This window comes from Cebus imitator, unplaced genomic scaffold (genome assembly GCF_001604975.1).
Source record: "Cebus imitator isolate Cc_AM_T3 unplaced genomic scaffold, Cebus_imitator-1.0 Scaffold93, whole genome shotgun sequence".
NCBI classification, from domain to species: domain Eukaryota; kingdom Metazoa; phylum Chordata; class Mammalia; order Primates; family Cebidae; genus Cebus; species Cebus imitator.
In genome coordinates, this window is record NW_016107408.1 from 4,941,054 (window position 1) to 4,968,705 (window position 27,652).

The following is a 27,652-nucleotide window of genomic DNA, read 5'->3' on the forward strand; positions in this document are numbered from 1 at the left end:
TCCGTCTCAAAAAAAAAAAAAAAAATTGAGATTGTGATGTCCAAAACTGGATGATGAAAGCTGTCAGACTCACATCAGATATAACCCAAGGGGGGTCCAGTGCAGTCAGCTGAGTGTTCCCATCTTCAGGCTGTGTGCCAGGCACCCTGAGAAATGCAGAGAGAAGTGAAATGCAGCCCACGGCCACAGCGAGCTTCATATTTAGCAACAAGGAAAAGAGAACTATGCCAATATCTGAAACAAGAACGGGCATAAGAAGTGTTATTGCCACAAGGATTCAAAGGCGGAAGGCAAGACAACTGTGGGAGCCTGGGAAGGACTTTGCGGTAGAAGTCGCATTGAATGCGCCCTGAAGGCTGGGTAGGAATTGAGGGGCCAGGGAGGTGGCAGCAGAGGGCTTAGGTGCTGTGCCAGGTGTTCAGGTACTGCAGGCAGAGTGCTTTCCTCTCCACAAGGGGTCCTCTCATTTGTCTTGCTCTCAGATGTCCAGTTAGCACCTGCTGGGGAGCCTGTCCTGTCTAACTGCTGCCCAGCCCCTCCTTTCCCCAGCCAACGGCCCCAAGGCAGGAGTTGTCCATCTCTATTTCTTCATGCTTTTTTTTTAAAAATGGAGTCTTCCTCTCTTACCCAAGCTGGAGTGCAGTGGCGTGATCTCGGCTCACCGCAACCTCCACCTTCTGGATTCAAGCCATTCTCCTGCCTCAACCCCCTGACCAGCTGGGATTACAGACGTACGCCACTGGCTGACTAATTTTTGTATTTTTAGTAGAGATGGGGTTTCACCACGTTGGACAGGCTGGTCTTGAACTACTGACCTCAGGTGATCTGCTCACCTCGCCTCCCAAAGTGCTGGGATTATAGGCGTGAGCCACTGCACCCGGTCTATTCATGCTTTAAAAAGAAAAATAACCGAGTCTGGGAGAATGGGCACCAATTTGTGTATTTCTGATCACAAATTCAGCATGGCTATCTTCGAAAAGCTTTAAAATAGAGAAAAGCGCATCTTTCTAAGAACAGGAAGTGAAAATGAGAGATGGGTAAGCATTCCCAGAGATGAGGTGTTTGTCTTTTTTAATGATCAGAAACAGGTGGTAAAGCATACGGTAAGTCACCCAATTTAGCAGGATATAGGAAGACAAGTTAGGAGTCTACTGCACCAGTCCAGGCCAGAAAGATTAATTTGAATTGTAAATAAGGATAGGAACCAGAGTTAGCCGCAAAAGAAGTTCCAGAAATAAAATCACTAGCACTGTGATCTGGAGGGGAAGGAAGGAGAATGGGGCCACTGATGGGATGTCTAGTTGTAGGTGACTAGCAGGCAGCTGGACTTGAGGTCTTCAGAAAGGTTGATACTAAGAGAAATACACCAGGAAAGGAGGCATGTGCTTGGTGGAGCCCTCTGCACCAGGAAAGGAAGCAGATGATGCCAAAATAGGGGTGGGCTTCTATCTAAAAGGGAGGATTGGCAGGGGAGGAGGCTGGGGGACTGGGGAGCATCACAGAAGGGCAGGGACTCAGGCCAGACAGGAAGCTCATGGCTGAGATCTCGGAAAGGGAATCATTATAACTGTGGGTTGTTTAAAACCTGAAGTAACGGCCAGGCACAGTGACTCACACCTGTAATCCCAGCACTTTGGGAGGCCAAGGCGGGCAGATCACGAGGTCAGGAGTTTGAGAACATCCTGACCAACGTGGTGAAACCCTTTCTCTACTAAAAATGCAAAAATTAGCTGGGCATGGTGGCACACACCTGTAGTCCCAGCTACTTGGGAGGCTGAGGCAGGAGAATCTCTTGAACCTGGGAGGCAGAGGTTGCGGCGAGCCAAGATTGTGCCACTGCACTCCAGCCTGGGCAACAGAGTGAGACCTTGTCTCAAAAAATAAATAAATAAATAAATAAATTTTAAAAAACCCTGAAGTCGGTGACCTGAGAAATCACCCTGAAGTTGGGTGAGCAAGGGGGTGAGGGAAGAATGGGGAATGGCTGCTAACGGAAATGGGTTTTTTGGAGGGTGATAAAATGGAATTAGGTGGTGGTGCTGGTCGCCCAACCTTGTGAATATTCCTAAAACCCACTGACGTGTGTACTTTAAATGGGTGGATTTTATGGTATGTGAATTATATCTCAGTTTTTTTCAAAAAACCTGAAGTTGGTCTGGGGAAAAGGATGGAGGAAGGGAAGCATGAATGTCTGTGTCCCAAAGGACAGTGGCAAGGATGGGTGAAGAGGAGCCTTGAGTCACATGCTCAGTGGTCTTGGAAAAGTGGATGTTTCTTTGAGGTCAGCATTATGTGCTCGCCTTTATGCCAGGTGCCCCACCTATGTTGCTCTGTCCCCCGGAATCCTGCAGCCTGGTAGAGCAGAGCGCTGACATCCGCGATGAAGCTTTAGGAGGGGATGGCAGTGGTGATGGCGGGAAAAGAGACTGAAACTGATCGTGGAGACGTGAACCCAAGGGCTTGAGTCATCCAGCTGTTAATGTTTGGTTAACAGGCTCTTTGGTTGCAGAGCCTGGCTCCATAGACCCCAGGTGTGATTCTCCTGTCCTGCCTGCTTCCCTCTCTCAAGTCTGGCCTTCTGGTCTCCACAGGGGTGCCGTTCATCCAGGGTCATTCCTTGGGAGCCGTTAAGGGGAGAGGTTGATTAATTTCTGGGCTTGAATGTTGCCTCTGTCGGTTCCAGGTTGGGCTGGTGTACATGTTTAACCTCATCGTGGGCACGGGCGCGCTCACCATGCCCAAGGCCTTCGCCACTGCCGGGTGGCTTGTCAGCCTCGTCCTGCTGGTGTTCCTGGGCTTCATGAGGTGAGGCAGCAGGGACTTTCCCACAGGGGCTGGGAGTGGAACAGGAGGGAGTCAGCCCTGGAGGGCCGAACGTGAGGGCACTGAGGGGTGGGGAGACACCTGTCTACCCTGTCTTTAGCGCGGTGAGTCCTTGCCAGGGTAGTCAGAGAGGGAGCAGTAGTCACAGAGGCCTCCTGGTGGCTGATGTTAGTAGAGCGGCGGCACAGCCCTGATCAGATAAAAACCTGGGCATCCACTAGGCTTTGGAATCTCACACGATGCTGGCCTCTTCCCCAGATTTACATCCCCTGCTATTAAATGTAGGCTTTATTAACATTACCGTCAAGTTTTGCTGTCTGAGAAAATACCACCCAGGAAGGATCTAACAAACCTGTAAGGTGATATGGGAAATCAGCTTGGAATTTAGAATTTGCTTAAGGTAATTCACAAAGTAGGTGATAAACACACCGTGGGCATGATCAAGTGTGGCACTTGCCTGCCGTGTACCTCCCCAGGCCTTTACCTGCTCCTTGAGCCAGGTGTGTGAGCCTCATCAGCGGATGCTTCAGGAAGGGTGGGTTCTACCTGAGGCACTTTTCGGGGATTCCTGCACATGTAGGGACTGGTCTGAAGTTGTCTGCAAGTGTCCCGGCCAGGAAGGGATTTAGGACTAGGTATTAAAGTCCTCTGTAGTTCAGGTAGGAATCCACAAGCTGCAAAAACAGATGGGAAGGAGCACCTGGAAACACCTCTCCTGAGAGAGGCGACCCCCCTCCCCATCTGTACACCAAGCACCCTTCCAGGTACTGAGGGAGCCTCACCAACAAACATCCCTGCCTGTGCAGACTTGACTTTATTCTGTGGAGACAGACAGTGAGCAGTGAAGATAAGAAATGGGTAAATTGAAGAGCAAGCTGGAAGGCAGCGAGTGCTGTGGAAAGAGGAAGGCATTGCAGGGCGAGGGGACTAGGATGCTAGGGGAAGCAGGGTTTGGGAGGGCTGCATCTAAGTGAGGATCTGAGATGATGAGACGGATGAGACGGAGCTTAGTAGTTGGCGCAAACTAAGATGTACGAAAGGCTGAATGGGATAGGAAAATGCCCATGCTTTCCAGCTTCTTCATGCATTTCTTTTGGGGAGTTTTGAGGGTGAATCTTGGGGCACTACTGGTTCATTACCTACTGTGAGCCCTGGCAGCCAAGAGCTCTGGAAGTGTGTGTCCTTACACGACTCTGCTGTCCCCTTTAAAGGACCTTCAGCACAGGCAGCCATCCAAATGAGAAGTGTTCTTTGGGGGCTCTGAGGTAGAGGGTGCCACACCCCACTCCTTGCTCAACCCATTTGTGTTTGGACATGATCAATGAGTTGGCCTTCTGCAAGCAACCATGAGAAGCCTCTCTATGCCTTAATTAAGATTGATTTTAATTTTACTTCCAAAAAGAAGGGTAAATCCAAAGCCCTTAAAATGGTCACTTAGGCAAGATAATGAGAAACCTTTCTAGGAGGTGCTGAGGTGATTAGAATGGGGGCTTCCGAGCTGGCTGCTCCCCCAGGGTGGGAGTAGGTATGGCTTTAACTGGTTTAACCTCATCGTGGGCACAGGCGCGCTCACCATGCCCAAGGCCTTCGCCACCACAGGGCGGCTTGTCAGCCTTGTCCTAACTGGTGTGAAGCCAAGCGACTCAGCTCCCTCCCGACCTCAGAGCCGAGCAGTCAGCCCCCCAGCTGTCAACACTCAGGGAGAGGCAGGGGTGAGTCTGGTGGCAGAGCTGTCCTGGCCTCAAGAAAGCAGGAGATGAATGTTCGTCCCCCGCTGTTCCACGGCAGAGATGGATTCATACCTCAGGTTTTATTAGCAGGAAGGTAGCCCACTTCTGTATCCTCCGTTAACAAAAGCATTCGTGCATTCCAGCTGTCATCTAGGTCTCTCAAGTTTCTTTAAGAGGAAAAGAAAAGATTTTTCCAGTCTAGTCTGACTTCTTGGCAAGCATCTGTTGCCACCTCCCAATCTCCCTTTTGAATCAGGCCATAGAAGTGCAAGCTTATTTTAATATTAGCCAGATTATTTGGAAAGTAAAAAGTACTGCCAAAGAAAAAAAGGACGGATTCCGGAGCCAAGTGCCCATTTCCAGTTATCCATGCCTGCGTGTCTTCCATCCATGTATGTAATTGGGAGGTGACTGCTTGCCTCTGTCCTTGCAAGGTGAGGTGAAAACTGCCTGCTGTCCTTCCAGAAGCTGGGGGGCCCTGTGTGAACCAGCCTCCCTTCACAGAGCATCCTTTGGCGTCTGCCCACCACGGCCCCTCCTGGGTGTGCAGCTCGGCTTGTCCCAGCACCACCTCTGCCCCCAGCTCCCTCTCTTTTTTGGGTACTTTCCCTCCCATCACTTAATTCATGCCCCTCTCTCTTGTGCACTGGAAATACATTCTCACTGTAGACAGCAACATCAAAGCACGCACACCTTTTTATGAGGTAAGGCTCATCTCTAAGGAACACCTCTCAGAAAAGAGAATGCTCCGGGCCGGTGGGTCTAGTCGTGTCTTACAATGGTGTTTCCCTTCTCTCTGTGCCGCCCCCAACCTCCTGTCTGCCTTTGGCGCTGGGCACGCGCCCCCTGCAGCTTCGTGACCACCACCTTTGTGATAGAGGCCATGGCCGCAGCCAACGCGCAGCTCCGCTGGAAGAGGATGGAGAACCACAAGGTACGTGTGTTGCCCTCATCTCCAGCCCATGCCTCTGTTCCTTTGGGTACCCAAGAGGTAGTCTCAGTAGCCTGTTCTTTTCCTCTCAGTGCGTGGTGGGCTCTCTCCACGGTGCTGCTCCTGAAGCACAGTCCCCCAGCTGAAGCTTAATGGCCACCTAAAGTTAGAGTACAAATGGAGCCTCGTCCACTTTCCCGTCTCAGCCTCAGGCTCTCCTGCTCTGACGCGCACCCAGCTCAGCTGTTTGGAACCTTCCTACCCAGGAACTGTGCTGTCACTTATTCCTCCACGGCTTCTAATAGGGCAGCATAGATGTGCTGAGAGCTCCCCAATCACATACAGATGCCCCGCAGAAAAAAAGAACACAGGGGCCAGCACGGGGGCTCACGCCTGTAATCCTAGCACTTTGGGGGACCAAGGCGGGAGGATCACTTGAAGTCAGGAGTTCAAGATCAGCCTGGGCAACATGGTGAAACCCCATCTCTACTAAAACTACAAAAGTTAGCCAGGAGTGATGGTGTGTGCTTGTAAACCCTGCTACTCAGGATGCTGACGCACGAGAATTACTCGAACCTGGGAGGCAGAGGTTGCAGTGAGCTGAGATCATGCCGCTGCGCCCAAGCCTGGGTGACAGAATGAGAGTCATCAACAAAAAAAAAAAAAAAAGAGCCTAGGCGTGGTGGCTCACGCCTATAATCCTAGCACTTTGGGAGGCCGAGGCTGGTGAATTACCTGAGGACAGGAGTTCTAGACCAGCCTGACCAATGTGATGAAACCTCGTCTCTAATAAAAATACAAAAATTAGCTGGGCGTGGTGGTAGGCGCCCATAATCCCAGCTACTCTGGAGGCTGAAGCAGGAGAATCGCCTGAACCCAGGAGGCGGAGGTTGCAGTGAGCCAAGATTGCACCATTGCACTCCAGCCTGGGTGACAAGAGCAAAACTCCATCTCAAAAAAAAGAACAAAGGAAGCAGGTTCTCCATTCTCCCAGGGCTTTTCTGTAGAGTTACTTGCTCCTCTTTTTTTTTCTCTCTCTCACTCTGTCAGCTAGGCTGGAGTGCAGTGTTGCAATTGCAGCTTACTGCAGCCTCGACCTCATGGACTCAGGTGGTCCTCCTTTCTCAGCCTCCCAGGTAGCTGGGACTGCAGGCACATGACACCATACCTGGCTAACATTTTTTATTTTTTTGATGTGCTCCTTTTTTTTCCCTTGTTTTTCTCCCTCCTCCTCATCTATCCCACCACCTACCAGGAGGAGGAAGACGACGACTCCTCCACAGCCTCAGACAGTGATGTTCTCATCCGGGACAACTATGAGCGGGCAGAGAAGCGGCCCATCCTGTCTGTGCGTAAGTCTTGGGGTCCTAGCGGGCCCACACTTCCTCTGGACCACAGGGTTCCCTTTCTTCTTGGAGAGGGCCCTGGGGAGTTTCCCCACAGACTCCTCTGGCATTTCCTGCTCTCGGATTCTGAGCCAGGCCCTGTGGTAGGGTAAAAAGAGCAACAGGGCTTCAGTCCTGGGCACAGGCCTGGCCCTGCTGGCTGGGCTACTTACTTAGATTTGCAGCTTGGTGAATTCCTTGACCTCTGTGCCTCAGTTTCCCCCCCTTCTTGTTGCTGAGATGATTAAATGCCTGGTTCTGTGCCCAGTGCTCCCTGGAAGCTTGAGTAAATGTCATTCTGTGGCATCTCTTCCTCCTGCCTGTCCCTCATGTCCACACACGCCCCTGCCTTGCTGTCTCCTCCCTGTTCGCCTGGGCTGGGCTCCGACACCTGCTCTCCCTTTCACCCCTGCAGGAGTGTCTCTGAATTCCCTTTTTTTAAAAAAAAAAGACTGTTAAACCATTTCAAGCAGAAAACATTAGGAAAAGTTTGCTCGAGTTTGGACACTTAGGGATTGTATGGTTTAGATGATTCAGTGAGGTCCACACCACCCTCTGAAGCTCTCCATGTGAAAAACCACTTCCTCTTCCTTGTTCTTTTGGCTCCACAGAGAGACGTGGATCTCCCAACCTGTTTGAAATCACAGACCGGGTGGAAATGGGACAAATGGCCTCCATGTTCTTCAATAAAGGTAGAAGTTCTTTTGGGGGTGGGGTGTAGGGAAACGGGGAGCTGGTGCCTCGCTGCAGACGTGTGCCCTTGTAATGAGGGTTCCACCCTGACTGCCAGGCCAGGGGCAGAGCAGATGAAGGAGCTGCTTCCTCAGCACCTGAGAAGCCACCTTGCTGACCTGTTTTCCTGGATTCCTCCCTGTCTGTGGGCATTGAAAATAAAGAGGTGGCTTCTCTAGCAGAAGTCAAGAACCCAAGGCAGCTACTCCAGCAGAGGTCAGGAACACAGGCAGCTACTCCAGCAGGGGTCAGGAACCCCAGGCAGCTACTCCAGCGGAAGTCAGGGACCCCAGGCAGCTACTCCAGCAGAGGTCAGGAACCCCAGGCAACAACTCCAGTGGAAGTCAGGGACCCCAGGCAGCTACTCCAGCGGAAGTCAGGGACCTCAGGCAGCTACTCCAGCGGAGGTCAGGGACCCCAGGCAGCTACTCCAGCGGAAGTCAGGGACCCCAGGCAGCTACTCCAGCGGAGGTCAGGGACCCCAGGCAGCTACTCCAGCGGGGGTCAGGGACCCCAGGCAGCTACAAAAGAAGCTTTTCCTTTTCCTGCAAAAGAAGCTGATGGAGGCCAGCTGGTGGTTTTGCCCCTCCTGCTTGATTGCCTCTGACCTTGCCCTCTTCTGGCCGATTCTGCCTGGAATAACACCTGACAGCGATAGGCTCTGCCACACGCACGCCTGGGCCTGGCTTCCCAGTGGCCGGCAGAGGGCGCTAGGAGCCCACACCCAGACTGGCCGAGTGGGCCAGGAGCCCTGGAGTGTGGTGGTGAACCTGCTCCTTCCTGGGATCTGGCTGCAGTCAAAAGAGAGCTACCCAATTCGGGGGTTGGGTTGTTGGGTGTTCCAGCGACATCTTATACCTCCGTGGCAAATCTTGTTCTTTTGGAAGATGAGCTATTTAAGAGTTTAGTGGCCAGGCATGGTGGCTCATGCCTGTAATCCCAGCACTTGGGGAGGCCAAGGCAGGTAGATTTGGAGAGACCAGGAGTTGGAGACCAGCCTGGCAAACATGGTGAAACCCTGTCTCTATTAAAAATATGAAAATTAACCACGCATGGTGGTACACACCTGTGGTCCCAGCTACTCCAGAGGCTGAGGCACGAGAATCACATGAACCCGGGAGACAGAGGTTGCAGTGAGCCGAGATCACACTGCTGCACTTCAGCCTGGGTGACAGAGTGAGACCTTGTCTCAAAAAAAAAAAAAAGAGAAAGAGAGAAGAGTTGAGTTTTTAATGTGCCCAGACCTTATTTCCCTTTCATTGAGTCAGACACATTCTCAGTTCATCCTTCCCCTCCCAACTGTCTTAGAAGATCTTTGCCCCTTTGTCAAAGCCCATTTGTTGAATGGGCTGCCCGACCAGTTCTTTCTAGTCTTAAATGTGGCTGCACTTAACTTAGAGCTGGGGGGACTGCAGGAGCTCGAATCTCCTTGACTGCTCTTTAGGACATTAAGCATTTAGTTTGTTATTGGTGGGGCGATGTGATTATCAGCCAAAGGCCGCCCAGGGGCCCAGTTCACCCTCCCTGCGGGACTGGCTTCACGGAAGGTTTTCAGAATTCACCAAAACCAACTGGCCGGTTCAGCCCGCTTCTATGCTTCTCCTTTGTTCCATTTCCATCCCTTCCGTCTCACCAGCCTGAGCAAGCGTAAGCGTCTCCTCCTGGCAGCCACGCAAAGTCCCCTTCCAAACGCAGTCTTTAAAATAAAGTGCACGCTGGAGGGAGGACGTATGCCTTTTAAACCTCCTTTCTCAAGTTCGTGTTCTGCAATCTGCCCTGATTTCTTTAAGATTCTAGGAACCAGCGGTTTTACCTTTTTTCCCCCATCACAAAGTAGACTCCTAATTTGCCTAAATCTAATAGAAAATAAAGATACTTCTCTGAGACCAGCCTCACACTTAGTGGGAGTCTCCTTCTCTACCCCAGAGTTTCTCAGGCTTAGCCCTGTTGATGTTTGGATGGGGGAGTTTCTCTTTGTGGGCCTGTTCTGTGCGTGGTAGGGTTCTGTGCCTGCCCACTAGTTGCCAGTAGCACCTCCCAGGTACGACAGTCAAAACTGTCTTCAGATGTTGTCAGATGTTCCCAGTAGAGTCTGGGAGGCAAAATCACCCCAGCTGAAAACCTCCGTTCTGCCTCATTCCTGATTCACAGACTGTCAGATTGTCATCTTCACCCTTGGTGGGGCTGCCCCCTCTGTAGGAGGCTCCCTTAGGGTCCCAGCTCATTTCTTGTAATCAGAAATGCAGGCCTAGTCATTGCTGTCCTCTCAGGAAGTACATTGATCTTCTTATTTTGTGTCTAGTAATGAAATTTATTGATCAGGGAGGGCCAATGGCAGTTTATAAACAGAGCTGATGCCAGAGTCCATTGGCAGGTGGAGGAAAGGCTGGGAGTGGGGCGGGGGACAGTGCGTCCTCTCAGAGCTGAATGCAAGCTGGAGTGCAGGCTGTACCTGGAGACTGGGCCTGAGTGACAGGCCAACCCCAAAGGCCACTAAGCTTGGACATCAGGCTAGCTCTGCCATGCCAGGGAAGGACATGCCATATTCAAAAAGCAGGCACTGAGACCCTCCTGGGTCCCCTGGAGAATCGTGTTTTCTTAGCCCTTTCCCCCCAGACTCCTAGGAACAGAGCTGACCTCACATGGCCCAGGAGTAACATGTCCTAGGCTTTCCCTTGGGGACCCTGCAGGCTCTTCTGAGCCACCAGGATTAGAAGGGAACTGTCACTTCATTTTTCTTTATGTTCTCAGAGAAGCCAGCAGCTTGAGACCAGTGACATCAAAAACGTGAGCATTAGTCTGAGCAGGGGTGGAGACTGGTTGTCTGGGCAGTAACCCTTAGGTCGTAGGGCCCTGCTGCTCTTTTCAGAGCCCTTGTACCTGACCTTTCTAGCTGGAATCATTTATGGAAGATGGCCAGGTGGGATTCTTCTCCCCGTCATGGGTGAGGAGACAACTTGCTGGGGTCCTGAAACAAGTCTGATGGAATCAGGACTAGAGCCCTGTGTTCCCAACTTCTTGTTCAGCCTCCTGCTGGAGTGAGAGGGGACAAATGTGGCCTCTGCAGCGGGAGTGTCAGTGTCACGCACCTTCCAGAGTCAGCGCTGTCCCTCAGGAGTGCTTCCCATAAGAAGGAAAGGGAGCCTGTCTTGAGCACCATCCCCCGCAGAACACCAGGCCATCGTGTGCTTGTGATCAGTCAGATTCAGAATGAGGCACTTGGCCTTTGGAAATCAAGGGCTTTTTACCCTTTGGATCTCAGCTTCAGAGAGCTAGGCTGTTTCCGTCAACTTCTCTTTGCTTCAGCTCTTCAGTAGCAATCTCTTGTCTTAGAGCCTGGTGGTGTTGCCTGACACCGGAGGGGGCCCCCAGCCCAGATGCACTCAGGGGTTCAGGCTCCTGACTCGGCACCCCTCCTCCTTCCCAAAGCGTGTCACAAGCATGAAGGCACATCTGGTTCCTCCCTGGCCATGCCAAGCTTCACACTCACCGTACACCTGTCTGGCTTCAAAATCTCTCTGATCCTCCCAGCCTCGCTGAGCCCTCTCAGGTGAAGTCATGAGTCGATCTATCTCCTGTCAGCATCACAGTGTAGCCAGCCAGAAAAAGAAATAGGACTTTGGGGTCATTTTCCCACTTTTTATAGAAAGTAAACAGCTTGAAGAAGTGAAAGCTATGGGAGAGGTAGAGATTTAGTCAGAAAAAAAATGCAGACATTTCTTTGTGGCTCCCTGACTGATGGCTGTGTTCCTTCCAGTGGGGGTCAACTTGTTCTATTTCTGCATCATCGTTTACCTGTATGGGGACCTCGCCATCTATGCTGCTGCCGTGCCCTTCTCCCTCATGCAGGTGACCTGGTGAGTTCCCCCCGACCCCTAGGCTGACTAGCAAAAGGGGCTTCCTCAGCCAGTCAGGGCAGAGTGTCCAGGGGACAAGCACCATGCTGAGTGACTTCATCTAGACTTGCATCTAGGGAATGCAGATGCCCAGGCCCTTTTCTGCATAGACCACAGCCAGCCGTGCTGTCTCTCCTTAGCTTATGTCACTGTCCCCTTCCCTGCCCCACTGGGCTCCCACCAAGGGCTCCTGAGTCGTTGGGAAATGGTGCTGCAGGAATAAGGAGGATGCGTCCTCAGAGATGCATCTCGCAATGTGGTTTGTGAAAAGTCTGATTGCTGGTGCTCAGGCAGCTGTGCAGGGAGTGGCTTCTGTCTCCCTCAGCCAAGCCAAGTGGCCTCGCTGAGCCTGGGCCTGCTGTCATTCTCTTTATCAGCAGCACCACTGGCAATGACTCCTGCGGCGTGGAGGCAGATACCAAATACAACGACACTGACCAGTGCTGGGGGCCCCTGCGCCGTGTGGATGCCTACCACATCTACTTGGTGAGTGTCTGTGCCCCAGCCCAGCCTGGGCAGCTGAGGGCATCTGAAATGCCTTTACTTCCTGGTAGAACCCTTTCCCCGGAGAGGAGGGTCTACCCTTCTCCACACTCTGGCTAAGCACTGGTGCCTTGGCCCCAGGCAGAAATGGATTGCATCACTAAGAGTCTAGCCCCCGAGGCTCCTGGCAGCAGGCCTTAAAGTCAAGCGTGGTTTGGAATAGGCACTCGGGTCATAGCCACCAGATTCAAGGCCTTGACTGTTGTAAACCTAGCTCAGGCTCTAGGGCCACTCTCAGCAGAGTTCTCCAAGAGCGCCAGATCTCATTTTCCAGAAACTTCCACGTTTTGACCTTACTCCTGGGCAGCCCAAGAGCATGTGGTTCGATGCTGGGTCTAGCCATAAACATCCTCTCCAGATAGGAAGGATCAGCCCAGCTCTCTTCCTATCTTTCATCCTCCTTTCGTCTTCCCAGTGGACAAGAGAAGATGATGAATCTCCAGGCTCGTTCTTGATTTCTTTGTGCCATTGTGGGGGGCAGGGAGCCAAATAATATGCCAGACAGGTCCTGGATAATAAGATACAAAACCAGAGATGGTTATTTATCTCTGCCTACTCTGGGGGCGGGACTCAGAAATGTTTTTCTTTTAACTGTTGCAGTATCTATTAATATTCTCTGCTTTCTCTTGGTCCTCCTCAGCCCTGACATAAATTTAGGTGTGCCAGGTGACACACAGTTTGACACGTGGCCACTTGGCTGATTTGGAGCGGGGAGGCAGGGACCAAGAGAGAGCCAAGCTTTTCAGGGAGCTGGCCTCCTGACTTCTGACTAAAGGTTTCCACAGGCCCTGCGGGCTATTGGATCTGGATTTGTTCACTCCAAGGGGCCACTGAATGGTTTTTCTTGCCCTCCTAGTCCCACTCTACAGACCTACTGCAGGAACTCTGTGGCCTGGGCCATGCAGGAATTGGTTTTCCTCTCTGCATCTCTGCGGCGGTCGGCTGATGGTCTGTGTTTCTTTTCCTGCACATTCAGCTGTGGCTAGCCGTTTGTCTTTTAGTAGAACTGCATCTGATCCCTCCGACACACATCTGGTGGGAATTTGGTAGCAGGTTGATTGTCTGGCACCCTTCTCCATGTCCCCCAGCCTTGGGGCGGGAACAGGAACCAGCATGGCAGCGGAGGGGAGAACCTGGGCACTAGCGGCACAGCTGAGGCTCGTTAGCCTCTTAACAGTCAACAAACCACGATTGACAAAATTAGCAATGGCATTAGTAAGTGAAAGTCCCCATCTGGATCTCCAGCAGGGTAGATGGGCAGAAGGAGGTGATGGAGGACAGGGTTTGAGCAGCCCACACAGACACGGTGGCACGTTCAGGGCAGAGCAGCCACAGCAGAGCCAGTCCGGTGGGTCTTTGCTGGGGGGGCAGCTGGAATCTAAAGACCCTGCCAGGCACACTCCCCACCCACCAGCAAAAAGGATACTGCGCGCTGGGAATATTGGCTGCTGCCATTCGCCTGATAAATTATTTAGAAGCGTTATTCTTGCCTTGTTAAATGGTTCCCTCACTGATTCTTATAAACCTTCCACATGATGGAAGCCTCTCTCCCTGGATCTCAATAACTCTCTGACTGAACAGAAGGAACCCTTCAGGAAAGCAGACAGGCATTAATTACTGCCTTCATCGCCCAGATATTGCACATATAACTCATAGAGCTAATTGTCATCACAGCCTGCAGAAAGCCACGAAAACAGGAAGCAGAGGCTACAGAACAGGAATGGAGACCCTGGCTACCCACAAGAGCCTTCTCTTTCTGGGCCAGTGACTGTACCCTTCCCCACACCCCAGGCCCCTGCAGGGGGCTTCTGTTTGCTCAGAAGGCTTTTGGTTTGCATGGGCTCTTCTATCCAGTTTGGAGAAGTCAAGGCAGATGGGCCTTGGTGTTGTCTCAGAAGTCACTCTCAGTTTTGCATGTGGCTCCCAGGGTGTGAGCTGCAGAACAGTAGCCTGCTATTCCCGTGACCCCAAACTCTGGTGCTTTCATCGCTCTGCAGGCCCTTCGCCTCCCTTGGTGAGTGGGAAGCGGCAAAGTGACTGGAGGAAGGGGTTGGCAAAGATGTGTATTCTCCCTCAGTCCTGAGCTCTCCTGCGAGTGAGGACAGCATCTTCCCTCCCAACTCTGGCCTGCAGGGCTTGTCCCTGTGCATCTTTGGAAAGGTCAGGGGAGCTAGCTTCCAGCAAGTGGCCCAAGGAGGGCTGTCCTTCCCCCCTGCCCCCTGGTCATTCTGTCTCAGAAGATTGTCCATCCCTTCTAGAAACGCCATGCTGCCTCTTACCACCAGCTGTTTCTGATTTTGCTGCCAGCCAGACTTCACTCAAAATGTTCAGCAAGGCAGCAAGCAGGTCGGGGGAGGATTGAAAGCACCTCCCTGCCCTGCACACAGATCTTGTTTGTCTCAGATAGATGATGCCCCTACCCAACCTGCATTTTTAAAAGGGACCTACTAATAATTTCTTCTTCATTGCCATTCTGCAGCAGTAGGTTCTGGGGGACAGAGATGCAGACTTATATATTGTGGTCTACCTTTCAGAAAGTCGTCTGGAAGCGATTTCTTCTGTGTCTTCCCAGGAATGCTCCTGAGACGCACATGCACAGTGAGAATCCTTGCTGTAGTAACTGTCTCCAGGGCTGGCCTGTGTGTAGCATCATGGTTACCTACAAAAAAAGCCCTTGACCTTCACCAGTGGAAAATTCCAGCCCCTCCTCTTTGCACCTGACGACCCTCATCCACATCCTGTGCTTCCCGGCGCAGCTGATATGAGTCACTTTCTCCCTCTCCCTCCCTGGAGGAGCCACAGAGCAGGGTGCCATGGGGCAGAGGTCCCCTGAGTCACTTGCTACTTCAGTGGGCTCTCTGGGGTGTCCCAGCAGGCCACTGCAGCTGGAGGCTGCAGTGACCTGGACGCTGTTATTAGGGCCCATGGAGATTATCATCAGGATCTGCTATCAGCTGGTCTTGGATTCTCAGGCCCTACCCCCCACCCCCCACTCATCCCTCCTGCTCTTTTGAAAAATCAAATGGGAACTTATGAGATGCTCCAGTTCTTTCAAACAGGTAACCTTGTCTCCAGGCTGGGGAGCATCTCAGGATTCTTTCTGCAGTTTCTCCGGCTTTGGTAGGCAACACAGTCAGAAGTTGGCATTTCGTTCCTTCCTCTACAGCACGAAGGAGCCAGGGACCCCTGGTGAGGTGATAGGATTGTGTGTGAACCAGTTCCGTTTGGGACTCAGACTGTCCCAAGTGTCTGGGACGCTGGCGTGTGTCACTCTCCCCTGGGATGGAGGGCACTGCCCAGCAGCTTTGTTGCACTTCCTCATTCCTGCATCACCTGGCAGCTGATATTCCTGTCCCCTGCCTGGACCCAACCCTCCTCCTAGAGAGAGTCAGAGGGAAGCAGTGTCAGAGGTGACAGTGGGGACTCCCAAGTGCTGAAAGCCTCTCACCATTAGGAAGAGCGAGCAGCAAGCGGCATCCACCACTCACAGGTGGACAGATGCTACTGGGTCGCAGGTGGCCCTGCAGGCCCCGGCTGAACAGAGCTGGGAGTGCAGATGGCAGAGCGGAGCTTATCCTGGCTGGAGACCCGGTCGCAAACTGGCCATGTTGAGCAGGGGGCCCCTTGTTGGCTGCCCTGGGACAGGACAAGGTCACCCTGGCCGCCTGTCCTGCCTTGAACACAAGCTGTGAGACCCACCTCCAGGGCACAGGTGACTTGGGAGAGGGATATGAGCTGCAAGTGCCTGGCCAGTGCCCTGCCACTCCCTGTGACAGAGACAGTCCTTCCCAAGCTCCTTCCAGACACCCCCTTGAAGAAGTGGAGGGCCAGGGGGATTTCTGTCTGCTGGCCTCTTCCTAGAGGGCTAAGTCAGCCTGAGATTCATGCTCACGTTGACAACAGAAGGGTCCTTCCAGGCCTTTGCGACAGCCCTGTTATCTCTCCCTCTGCCAGGATTCCATCTTGGCTCCCTCTCACATGGCAACACTGGCCTTTGTCTGTTTGCAACACTTAAAACGGTGTGCAGTCCCCATTTCAAAACCAAATGGTTTCCTCCTAAAATAGTACCACTCAAGGAGAAAATATCCTTTTCGTGAGGGTGCAGATGGATTGATGTGCCCGTATGGCAGTGCCTTGCGTGCTGTGAGTGCCCCGCCCTCCCATGGTTTACCTTGCTTCGGTGTAGCATGTACCAGTGACTTTTGACCCCCAGCCACACAGTAAAGTATACAGCATCATCCCATTTCACAGCAGAGAAAACTGACTCACAGATGGGGGCTTCCTGGGATCCTGGAGCTGAAGCAGACGGACAGCTGCTCAACTCTTTGGCCTCTCAGCTATATCCTGCCCTGGTGACACAAACTTGCTCCATTTGCCCAAGACTCAGTTCCATGGGCTCTGCTTTGGGGGCAGCCCCCAGTGCCATGCACAGGCCGGGGCATGGAGCACCTGTTCTCAGCCTTGGGAGCCTGACGTTTGCAGGCGATTGGGGTGAAACGGCTGAGTGTGGTCCCTGGTGAGTGAGCGCCTTTGCAGGTCTGCCCATCATTGTCACTGACTCAATCAATGCCCCGTCTGCCTTGGTACCCCTCGCTGCTAGATAACAAGGCCAGCTTTTCCTGGGCACTCAAGTAGTATTGGAATTAGTGCCTCTTCCCAAGGACACTTCTTCCCCTGCCGTGGTCTCTGTTCTTTCAGCGTCAGCCAACTGTGCCCTGGGGCTGTGGCGTCTGCTAATAAGTGGGTCACTGCTGCCTTCACTTGAATATTTATTCTTACCAGTGCTGGGGTAGGAGGCGGCCTAGAGGAAGGACCAGTGAGGAAGGAAGATTAGAGAAGCAACAGGTTTTAAGAGCAGCAGGGACTTCACCAGACTGGAGACTCTCGGGACCCTGTGCCATCTGCCTCCCAGGCACTACTCCTGTTGCTTTCAACATCAGTGGTGCCCCCAGAGCACAACTCCAGAGAACACAGGTGAACACTGCCCCTCGGATTTGTGCAGCATCGAACCCTGGATTGGAGTGAAACGCAGTCAGACAAGAAAGGTGGCCTGGGGAGGGCCTGGCTAGAACGTGGACAGGAGAAGTGAGCTCTCTCCGTAGACAAGTCTAGTGGGTTGGCCCGTCTGGAAACGGAAAGCAGGATCCTCAGCGCAGCACGCAGGCAGCCTGGCGAGAACGTCCCTTCCTGGGAAATGTCCACCCTCCCGTCTCGCTCACACCAAACCAGGTTGAGTCAGGAGGAGACTCCGGGATGCCTGGAGGGGAAGGGTGTTGCTTCCAAGGTCAGGACATCGAAGTGCCCCCTTAATAGGATGGCAACCATTGAGGGCTCATTGGGGTGATCCGGGAAGCCCATCTTTCCTTTCCTTTTCTTCTCGCTTCCAATGCACCTCTTGTCAGTTCCTCCTCATTCGGTTCTGGAAACTCCAGAAAGGTCGAGTTTGTTTTGCCTTTCACCCTTTCCTCTCCTCTCGCCTGTGGAGAGATGCCCGTCATCCCTGGGTGGCACCACAGGTGCGCTGAGTGCAGTTGTTCAAACCTGTGCCCACCACTGCCAGAAGAGGGACTCAGTGAGGCTTCGGGGTGTCTTCAGCCAGCTTTGTGTGGGGTCATGAGCCCCTGAGATTCGTGTCCCAGGTCCTTTTTGTCCCACAGGTGCTAAGCCTTCTGCATTCATCCCATGAGATTGAGTTTCAAGGAAGAATTCATTTCTTCCCCGTACCCCAAAAATGTACATGCCCATGTCCACTACGCAAACAGAGCTGGGAGTCTAATGCTGGGTGAACTCTAACTTCAGGCAGTGACTGCGCTCAGACTGAAATGGTGACTTCAAAGGATTAGCTCGTCTCAAGGAAATCAATAACACAGGGTCAGGCCTGTGTTGTTCTTGCTTGCTTGGTTTTTTCCTGAGGAGCTGTCTATGTATCTTAGACCAGTAATGGCTTCTTGTCCTTCCGTGTGCTTTCGATTCCCCCACCCCTTCCTAAATGAAATTCAGGTTGCCTGTCACTCATTCCGACACTGCAGCTTGTCTTGCTAACTCCTGGCCAGCGTGAGCCCCCACCACCCTCCCATTCTTCCACCACTGTTGCTCCTGTCTGAGTGTGGCCCCCATCCATCCTTTCTTCCCCTCACCTTGCTGAGGACACCAGGATGACACCTCCCTGAGTCACCCTGTGACTGCTTCCAATACCCTCACCCCCAGTGCCCCTGGAGATTTGGCCCATGCTTCCTCCGCCTGCTCAGTGAGAGGGTTGCTGTTTTTGTTTTTTGTTTGTTTGTTTGTTTCGAGGTGGAGTTTCACTCTTGTTGCCCAGGCTAGTGTGAGCAACGAGCTGAGTGGTGTGATGTCGGCTCACTGCAACTTCCACCTCCCACGTTCAAGCGATTCTCCTGCCTCAGCCTCCTGAGTGACTTGGATTACAGGCATGTGCCATCACACCTGGCTAATTTTTGTATTTTTAGTAGAGACGGGGTTTCTCCATGTTGGTCAGACTGGTCTCGAACTCCCGACCTCAGGTGATTCACCCACCTTGGCCTCCTAAAGTGCTGGAATTACAGACGTGAGCCACTGGGCCCAGCCGCTCTTTTCATTTTTAATGTCACTTTCAGGGACGTGGGTTTGGTTGACTGGCCTACCATTCATCACACCACACAACCTGTCCCCACCTTGGCCAATAGCTGTGTGCCAGCTAAGAGGACGATGCCTAGTCTCCCATGCCATCACCTCCATGGTCTCCGTACACGTGCCAGACTGGGGGACTCCGGGTCACAAGGCAGCAAGCAGTGGCGTCTTCTCCCTACCACTCCCTTCCCCAGTTCAGAAGCTGCTCATGGACCTCCATTGAGGTCCTGAGGGGTGACAGGATCTTGCATTCCAGCTTCTGAGCAGGTGACCAGCATAGCCTCCTTCACAGATGACAGTTGAGTTTCTCTGGCCCTGGTAGAATGTGCAGATTGGGTATCCCTTCTCCAAAATATTTGGAACCAGAGCATTTCTGATTTCAGATTTTTTCTAGATTTTAGAATATCTGCATTATACTTACAGTAGAGCATCTCAAATGCAAAAATCCAAAATCCAAAATGTTCCAATAAGCATTTCCTTTGAGGATCGTGTTGATGCTCAAAAAGTTTCAGATTTTGGAGGATTTCAGATGTTGGATTTTTGGATTTGGCGTGGTTAGCCTAAACCACATGTCTTTACCTCCTTCTCCATTGTCGGGAAAGTAATGAGTACAGCCTTGCAAAGACCACCTGCCCTCAGCAAGCCAGTTCTGCTCCCAGGCACGTGAGGAAGTGTAACTTACGTGGTTCCTCCTCCCTCACCCCACCTCCACTCACCAGTTCACCCAGGAAGTGAATGGAGATGGGAAATGATCTGTTGCCATGAACTTGTCCCCCACACACCCAGCATTCTTAACTCCTAGGAACCCCATTATATGAGAATCTAAATGTGTAAAATAAATCGAGAAGGTAGTTGCTTGCTACAAAGTGATTTGTTACTTTATAGAAGGATTTGCCTCAGATTTCCTTTAAATTCTTAGTTTCTCTAGTGTATTTAATGTGGTGTTCTGTGAAAATTCAGAATTTATAAAAGAACTTTAGGAGCCCTTCTGTTGTGTAAAGGGAGGTATCTGTGTATTCATACGCAAAAGTGTAGAACCCCAAAGCCTAGTTCCTATTGCTGTAGAGACAGGAGGACAGGTTGGAGTGGACGTCATAAGCAGCCCACCTGAAAGAAGTAACCAGCACCCCTTCCCTCCCCATCCACATGCCTGAGCTGGGAGAGCTCCCTGGAGCTTGATAAGTATATAACCAATCCCCACACCTGTGCACAGGCCAATTTGGTTGGGAAGCTTCCAAGTAGGGCTCTGTGGGGGAGTATGCATCCCTGCTGGGGACCTTCTGCGCTGAGCTTTTTCAGGACCGTTTCTTTGCGGGTCTCACGCTGATCCCAGTCAGATCCTGAGCTCGAGGCCTGAGCCCTCCTTGTTTGTGAGTGGCGCAGTCAGGGATAAAAAACTGGGTGTGCCTCAGTTCCCAAGCCACCTGGGCCGATCATGGCCACTGACCCGTGTGTGCACACACATTTCCAGTCATTCCCCTGGAGAAGCTGAGCCTCGGGCAGGCTCCCAAAGTTCAACAGCCCCATCCATCCACACTCTGCACCCCACTCCACTTCTAGAACTCCCATTTCTGGGCAAATAACTAAAAATAATTTTATTATATTTGTTCAGGGTACATCCCAGTTGTTGATTTCAGATCTCCCTCCATCCCACCTTGTTTTTTTGTTTTTGCTTCATTTCATCAAAAAAAAAAAAAAAAAAAGTGCCAAAAAACTCCATAGTCTGTGGAATCTAGCAACCTACCAGTAGCTTGAGAGTAACATGGCATGTTCTTAAATATTTTGTGCTAACTAAAACGAAAGCTGTGTATACCACACTATTTTTCTTCTGCTCCGTGTCTGTCTGCTCGTTTTATCCCGTAGATCAGTCTGTGGCATTTGTGGTGGCCCTGCCAAGTTTCATGAGGCTGTGCTATTCCCGGCACGATGCTTGCTCTGTTACAGGGTGCATATCATAAGCAGAACCTGATGTCTTTTTAAACAGTGCCCCAGGGCCATCGCAGTAATTGTTTAATTAAATAAAGCGCTCACTCTAAAGTAATAGCCGTGGTCCTCCATGTGGCCAGTGTCCCAGCCAGTGGTGCTGGCCCTACACACTGGCTCAAAAGCAGCACCTGTGTGCAGAGAAGAAATAGCTAGTGTGCCCTCTCCACTGCACCCTGGCCCTGAGGAGACAGGAGCCACAGAACCTCAGAGGCTTCACAGCCAGCAGAGAGGTGCGAGGGACTTGACTGCGACGGCCCTTACACAGAGCGGAACGATTAGAGTGCGCATTAATGAAGATGTCGGATGAATTAGCATGAGCCCGATGTCTTAGGATTCTTTAACAGTGAACCAAGGAATATTTTCATAGGCCCCAAGCACAAAAGGAGGCGCCGGGGGTGTGGCAGCAGATACCCGTGTGAGTGTGACTCCAGAAGGGTCATGAGCCACCGCAGGGCATGCATAGTTTGGCTATGGCAAGAACTTCCTTCAACCACAGAGTGAGACGTTTTTTGAAAAACTTGATGTTCCGGAAAAGAACGCAGGGCCAGATATTGGGTGTTGGGTGCTCACTGAGTCCGAGAGGCCCCTGCGGTCTGTGATATCCAAGCCATTCCGGTGCGTTCTCCCGCACTACTGCAGGGAGGCTGTGCTTCACCTAAGAGGCAGGTGAACAGTCTTGGGAACACTTCCCAGCTGGTCCCCTTCCTCTGGATCAGGAACAAGAGCCTCGAAAGTGTTTTTCAAGGTCTGGTTGCCCAGCCACTAGCACAAGAATGCCTCCAGGCCCTTAATAAAAATGTAGATTCTTGGGTCCTGCGCCAGGCCTGATGCAGCAGATTCTAAGGCTGTGGAGCCCAGGAATCTGCATTTCCAACCAGTTCTGAGGATAATTCTGTGCGTACTTCTCTTTGAGAAATCCTGCTGGCACAGACCTCTCCAGGTGGTGAAAGGTGTCCCGGGGAGAGGCCCACTCTGGTCTTCCTCCAAGAACTGCTCCCCACAGCACTGTGGCAGAGGCAGCTGTCAGAGAAAGGGGAGGGGCTGGGTCAGCCACAGGTCTCTGGCCTGGTGCTGCCACATCCTGGAGTTCACACCTAAGGCGCTGCCAGAGAGAAGTGGGGCTCTGCATACCCATTGGCTAGGGGCTGGTTTGTCGCTTTCGGCTGACAGGTACCTCCTGTGTCCCTAGTGAGTAGTGCTCTAGGCTTCCCCCCTGTAACTTCCTCTGAAGCTGCTGGTTGGGGACTCCAGACGCCACAGCATGCCAGCTCCCCAAAGAGGGTATCTCACTCCTGGTATCTGACCAGGTATCTGACCCCTGACTAGGGAGGAAGCTGGGGGCTCGCTGGCATCATTTCTCAAACCCGCTTCAACAGAGCTCGTTAATCAGCCAGCTTGATATGCTGTCTCCCCTCTGTCCCGCCTCCAAGGTTACTCAGTTCCCAGTCTATTTCGAGGCCAGACGTCAGCAGAGAAGGGGTGGAGTCAGCTGGGCCTGTGCAGCCCTCTGCAGGGCTCCCGTGTTCTGGGCACCTGACTTCCTTCCCTCCCTCGCTTCCTCCAGCTCCTGCTGGAGTGTTCCCGCTGCCATTGCTCTTCCTGCGCCGAGAGCATGGACTGAGGAAGGAAAGATGCCGAGAGCATCTCAAGTGATCACCTGGCACCTCTCCTTGTCGCACAAGCTCCAGGCAACAGAGGGCAATGGCACTGCCTCCTCCTGTTCCCAGGGCAGGGCAGGGGATTAAGGGCAAGACTCTGGACACCAAAAGCCATCGGATGCCAGCTGGTTACTGGAGATGCAAGTGGCTCCATGGGTTCCGGGGCCTGTGGGTACACACATCGCCACCACTGAATGTTCTGAGCGGTTCAATTCCTGGCAGAGTCAGATGGTTGTAAGAGTGGGTGTTTTTTACCAAGGGAGTTGAGGGACTAGACTGGCCCGGAGTTCCCATCTTCTGTCACTCACAACACAGCCCACCTGTTCCTCTCATGCCCTCTTGTTCTTCGGACCTGTGGGGACCAAGTTGACCCCTAGCCTGACCCCAACAGTGGGAACCCAGCCCTCAGCAGTTACGTAGCCAAGTAAGACATGGCGCAGCCTTCTCACTGGTATAAGATTGTGGTATACTGTGACCCAGACTAACCGAGGCCCAGACTCTGCAGGCACAGCTGTCAGGCAAAAGAGTGCCATGCACCCATCCCCTCCCTCTTCCTTCACATCCAGCATAAATACTAGAAGAGCGATGTTTGTAGAGAGGTCTCAAAAGCTAAAACATGAGAGCCAATAAACCACACTCGTAGTGCCTGGAGAAGTTCTGGTCTTTGCATCTGTTAACTCAGCCAAGGAGAGCCTGGAAGAGAGGTTATTATGCTTTTCAGAGCCAAACCCTCTAGAAGAGCCCTGCCTTTCTTCACAGTCCCCATTTTCTTCCTGACATGGGGAAGAAGGGCTTCTCTAGAGCCTGCCCCAGAAAGTGGGCATCCCTGGCTCTGCCTCCCATCGGGTTCCCTGGGAGGGCCTAGGACGGCCCTTTCACTCCTCTGTTCCAATAGGATGTGAATGAACTTCCCTCATCTCCCCCTACCCCCGTCTATACTCCTAGTTCAAAGGATCAAAATGCATTTTAAAAACCTCATCACGTTAGGAGGGGTGTCCTGCCCCAGTGCTCCATGATGAGGGGCAGCCTGTCACAGCCCCTCCCTGGTGTGCAGGCCCAGTGCCTCACAGCAGAACTGCCCCAAGGTCATGAAGGTTTTCTCTGTCAACCTGATTTTAGGTAAACCTGATGGCCATCTCCCTAGTTAAAACCCCATGGAAGCTCCTCTCTAGAAAGCAAAGTCTAAACTCCCTCACATGGGATGGTCTGCACCTGTCTCCTGGAGCCTTCTCTCTCCCCCAGATGCCCCCGTTTCCCCCGCCAGTGTCCTCCCCAGGTGCCAGGTGCTTTCATGCCTGGCCCACTGCATGCCTGTGCCTTGCTTCAGAATCAGAGGAACATTCCCCTAGTCCACACAGAGCTCAGGGGCTTCCCCCACCCCCTGCCATGGCATTCATTGGCTTTTTTTTTTTTTTAATGATTATTCCGTTCCTTGGCCTCACTGTGAGCTCCTTCAGGCCACAGGCTGTACCTCATTCACCTTTCTATCTAGAGCCAGCGTGGCCTGTCGCAGTGCGGTTGCTCCTGAAGGTTGGAATGAGGAAGACCACTTACAGGTGGACGCCACTACTGGGCCCATGGCGAGGCGTTGGCACACATCCCTCCCCTGGGCCTTGGCCTGCTGGTGGCCAGAGCCCACCACAGCTAGTGGCTTCTGCTCCGGCCAGACAGACTGCATGCACAGCCGGCCCCTCCTTTCCCAGCGGGCGGATCATCCTCTGGTCCTCGCTGCCAGGACAAGCTTCCCCTCTGCAAGGGCCAGGGCGCCCCTGTCTTTGGGGGGCAGAAATAGAAGCGAGCTGCAGGAATCCATCCAGTGCCCTGAAGTCACAGATAGCTCGCCACCCGTCTCTCCACCATTACCTCTTTGCATCTGAAATGTGGACAGTGACGGATTAGAGTAGGCGCCACCTCCAGAGACAGGTCTGTTCCTCGCTTCCCACAGCCTGGTGCACACACGTCCTCTGCCCCACCCCAGCTCCTCACTAACATCCGTAAAGCTCTCTTAGGTCAAGGTCGGACCTCATGGTCTTTTCACCTGGACGTGCGGGTGCTGGATTCCATGGCTCTCCGACGTGCTGTGAGGAGCCAGGCTGTCCTCTGTAAACCCTGATGGCCTATAATCATTAAGCAAATGACTGCGTGGGTTTTCCACAATATTTATCTTCCCCTCCCCCCAAACCACAAGGGTTGCAGCTCTGGCATCACATACTTGGAACTCTGCCCACCACCAGGTACCATCTGGCTTTTTAGCCGAGAAAGAGACAACACAGGCAGGCAGGCTTGTCCTCCAGTGAGAGGGTGAGGGAAGCACCACCCAGGCCAGGCCAAGGCCACTGGGCCAGCCCAGTCCTCCTGCCCTGAAGGCTCCAGCCTTGAGGGGGCCACAGAGTAAGTAGATGGCAGAGGAGGTAGCCCTTCCATCAGGGTGTAAGCGAAGGAGGCAGTTGAGTGCTCTAAAGAGGGACTGGGCTTTGAATAAACATGGCCTGGTTGAAATCCCCACTGCGTCTAACTAGTGTGAGATTTGAGACAAATGAATTCGTCTCAACCTCAGTTTTCTAAAGTGGAGACAGTCACCCAGGTGCAGGGAGGAGCTCTCCTTGGAAGATGCCGTCCCACCTGGGCACTCCGGTCATGCCTGGCAGGGCCAGTCCACTTGCTGGTTCTGAGCCTCGCCTTCCCTGCCCCAGGGCAGAGCCTTCTCTGGAGTGACAGACATCAGTCTCAAGTGTCTTGGGAAGCTTGGAGAGCTTGGGAAGGGCTCTAGGTAGAGAAGGGTGTCCTGCTCAAGGGCTGGTCTCTTGCCACCAGCATGCCTTCAGTGTGACCCTCGTACCAGCTCCCAGCTGGAAGCTGGGACACAATGGGCAGGGTATTACCAGCTGTGTGGACTTGTCGTGGTTCCGAAGGTGGTGGAGTCTGCTGCCTGGGGGCCACAATGTGTGTTCTGGGCAGACACAGGCTCCCTCTTGCAACGGCCACAGTGTGTGGACAGTTTCCGGGCAGGTCACAGCCAGGCTGCCCACCCAGTGCTGCAGGAGCCCTGGTGGGTCATGGCACCAGGCTCCCTCCCAGGTGGCGCCTTCCACTACACGCCTCCCACACACGGGCTCCTATGAGCCACACTCTGCCTGATAGGAAGTTTGGGATGAGTTTCCTGATGTTCCTTTTTCACCTTCAAGGGGTTAGGGAAAAGATGCTCATTTTGTTGCCTCCCAGAGCTCCAGTAGAGATAAGTTACAAACCTCAGGTCCCGAACTAAGAAATTCAGCGTGTCATTTAAGTAGGGGTATGGATTGTTCAGAGGAGGCTCAGAAAAGGCAGTTGTGTGGGTTTTTCTTGGCTGTTTCCAGTTGCCTTGAAAGGGGGGAAGCAGGGGGGTTTGAAGAAGGGACCTGGGGAGGTTTTTGGCTGTCACATATCCAAAGGCCCCTCAGGAGTTGCTGAGCAGTGGCCCAGTGGCCCTGGACTGTCCCTGCCGTGCTGTCTGGCTCTTCCCGTCTTTCTTGGAGCCGGCACAGGCAAGTCCAGGGATCATCCCTTGCAACCTGCATCACAGCTGCCATGGGACGGCCAGCCTCCCAGAGTGGCACCGCCTCAGTTCTGTGCGGGAAGCTCTCAGGCATTCTCTTCATGCTGCCTCCTTCCCGGCCACAAACGGGCTGACTTTGCATCCTGGGAGGTGGCGTTCTGGACGTGTGACAGCTTGGGCAGGCCGTGCACCAGAGCTGCTTGGGAGCCCTGGCCCCCCAAGTCTAAGGGGGCAACTTTGCATAAAAGAGAGCAGCCACCTTTCCCCTGGGTTCTTTCTCCCTGAAATCATTCTTCCAGGCTTCCCAGCGTCAGAGTTGAATAGCATTTCACAGGTGTATGAGCAGAGGTAGTGCAGGTCCCCACTGTTGGCCAGTCTGCACCTGTACCAAGTGTACCAAGAAGGTGCCCAGAGTTCATCCTCATCTCCGCTAGCCGGGCAGAGGGACGAGTCTTTTCTCCTGACCAGCCCCTGGTTGATGAGCTCATGCTGCATGGATTTGGTTTCTTCTGCTTTGTAGCTTGGTGGCCGCTTTAGCACACCCTGCTGGGACCTTCACTCTTGGCTCATGATTGCCTCTGCCTGGAAACTCAATGTCCTCCCGCCTTTGAGGAGAGCTGTAAATCTTCTATCTCTCCACTCATTCAGAACGGGGCTGCCAGCTTGGCGGGAGCAGTCATGGTTTTTTACTGAAGAATGTGGTGACCCAGTGAAAAGATGCATAGAGCTGACCTCTAGTGCACAAGGGGCACTCACTTCTTTAGAGTCATGTAGGGGTCAGCTGTCAGTTCTATCTTCAGTCATCACCTGAATCTTTCAGACTTGCAGTCTATTCAGCAAGCATCTCCCAAGGACATTCTAGTTGAGGGGTTTGGGAAGATCAGGGGAGCCAGGGACAGTGGGCCGTGTTAACTTGTTCCAACAGTGCATTATGGCAAATGTTGGGCTGACACCGATCACTGCTGCTGAGGGGCACGTGCACTGAGGGAGGCAGCCGGCCTCCTTCTGTCCTCATCACTCACTCTGCAGCAGGTACACAGTATTTAAGAATTGGCGAGGGAAAGATCGCCCCTGTCTCTGTCATGGTTGGGTCAGTGTCTAGAGCCCGATAGCCTGTCCTGGCACAAACCCCATCCCCTCCCAGTCTCTGGGTCAGCCCATTCCTGGGCTGGTCTTCAGGAAGGGCGCCGTTCACCCCTTGCCCTGTTGAGAACATTTTAGGATGCTGGTCCTTACGTAGTTGCTTGTGAAAGTGCGATGTTCCACAGAATTCGGACAACCTCCTCTAGATGGCATGGTGCCTCTCATCACAGAGTTTTGGCAAATAAGCCGTGACAGCGGTTCGTGGGATTTGGTGCACACACGCTGCCAACATGGTTTCTGACATGGCTCCTGCTCTCTTTCTCTGGCAAATGTCTTCTGCATGGTGACTGATCCTTTGTGTTTGGTAGGGACTGTCCTAAAGAGCATTTGGACTGTAGTGAACTTGGGTGAAGGTCATGGAAGTCAAATAAGAATAGTGTTGGGGCTGGGCACAGTGGCTTACACCTGGAATCCTAGCACTTTGGGAGGTGAAAGAAGGCAGATTGCTTGAGCTCAGAAGTTTGAGACCAGCCTGGTCAACATGATGAGACCCTGTCTCTACAAAAAATACAAAAATTAGCCAGGCATGGTGGCACACGACTTAGTCCCAGCTATTCAAGAGGCTGAGGTGGGAGGACTGCTTGAGCCTAGGAGGTCAAGGCTGCAGTGGGCTATGATCACGCTACTGCACTCCAGCTTGGGCAGCAGAGCAAGACTTTGTAT

The 27,652-nt window shown here is 52.7% G+C and overlaps 1 protein-coding gene across 4 annotated transcripts in view; it reads left to right on the top strand.

Moving 5' to 3' along the window:
• Positions 1 to 27,652, top strand: part of TMEM104 (transmembrane protein 104) — a 62,513-nt gene that overhangs the window by 6,113 nt on the left and 28,748 nt on the right. For 2 of the 4 annotated variants that reach the window (XM_017535659.2, XM_017535660.2), the window contains exons 3-8: positions 2,684 to 2,805; positions 5,406 to 5,487; positions 6,740 to 6,836; positions 7,481 to 7,561; positions 11,359 to 11,458; positions 11,875 to 11,983. In XM_017535659.2, coding sequence (XP_017391148.1) covers positions 2,684 to 2,805; positions 5,406 to 5,487; positions 6,740 to 6,836; positions 7,481 to 7,561; positions 11,359 to 11,458; positions 11,875 to 11,983 — 591 coding nt within the window. The other 2 variants (XM_017535661.2, XM_037741013.1) reach the window with 2 other exon arrangements.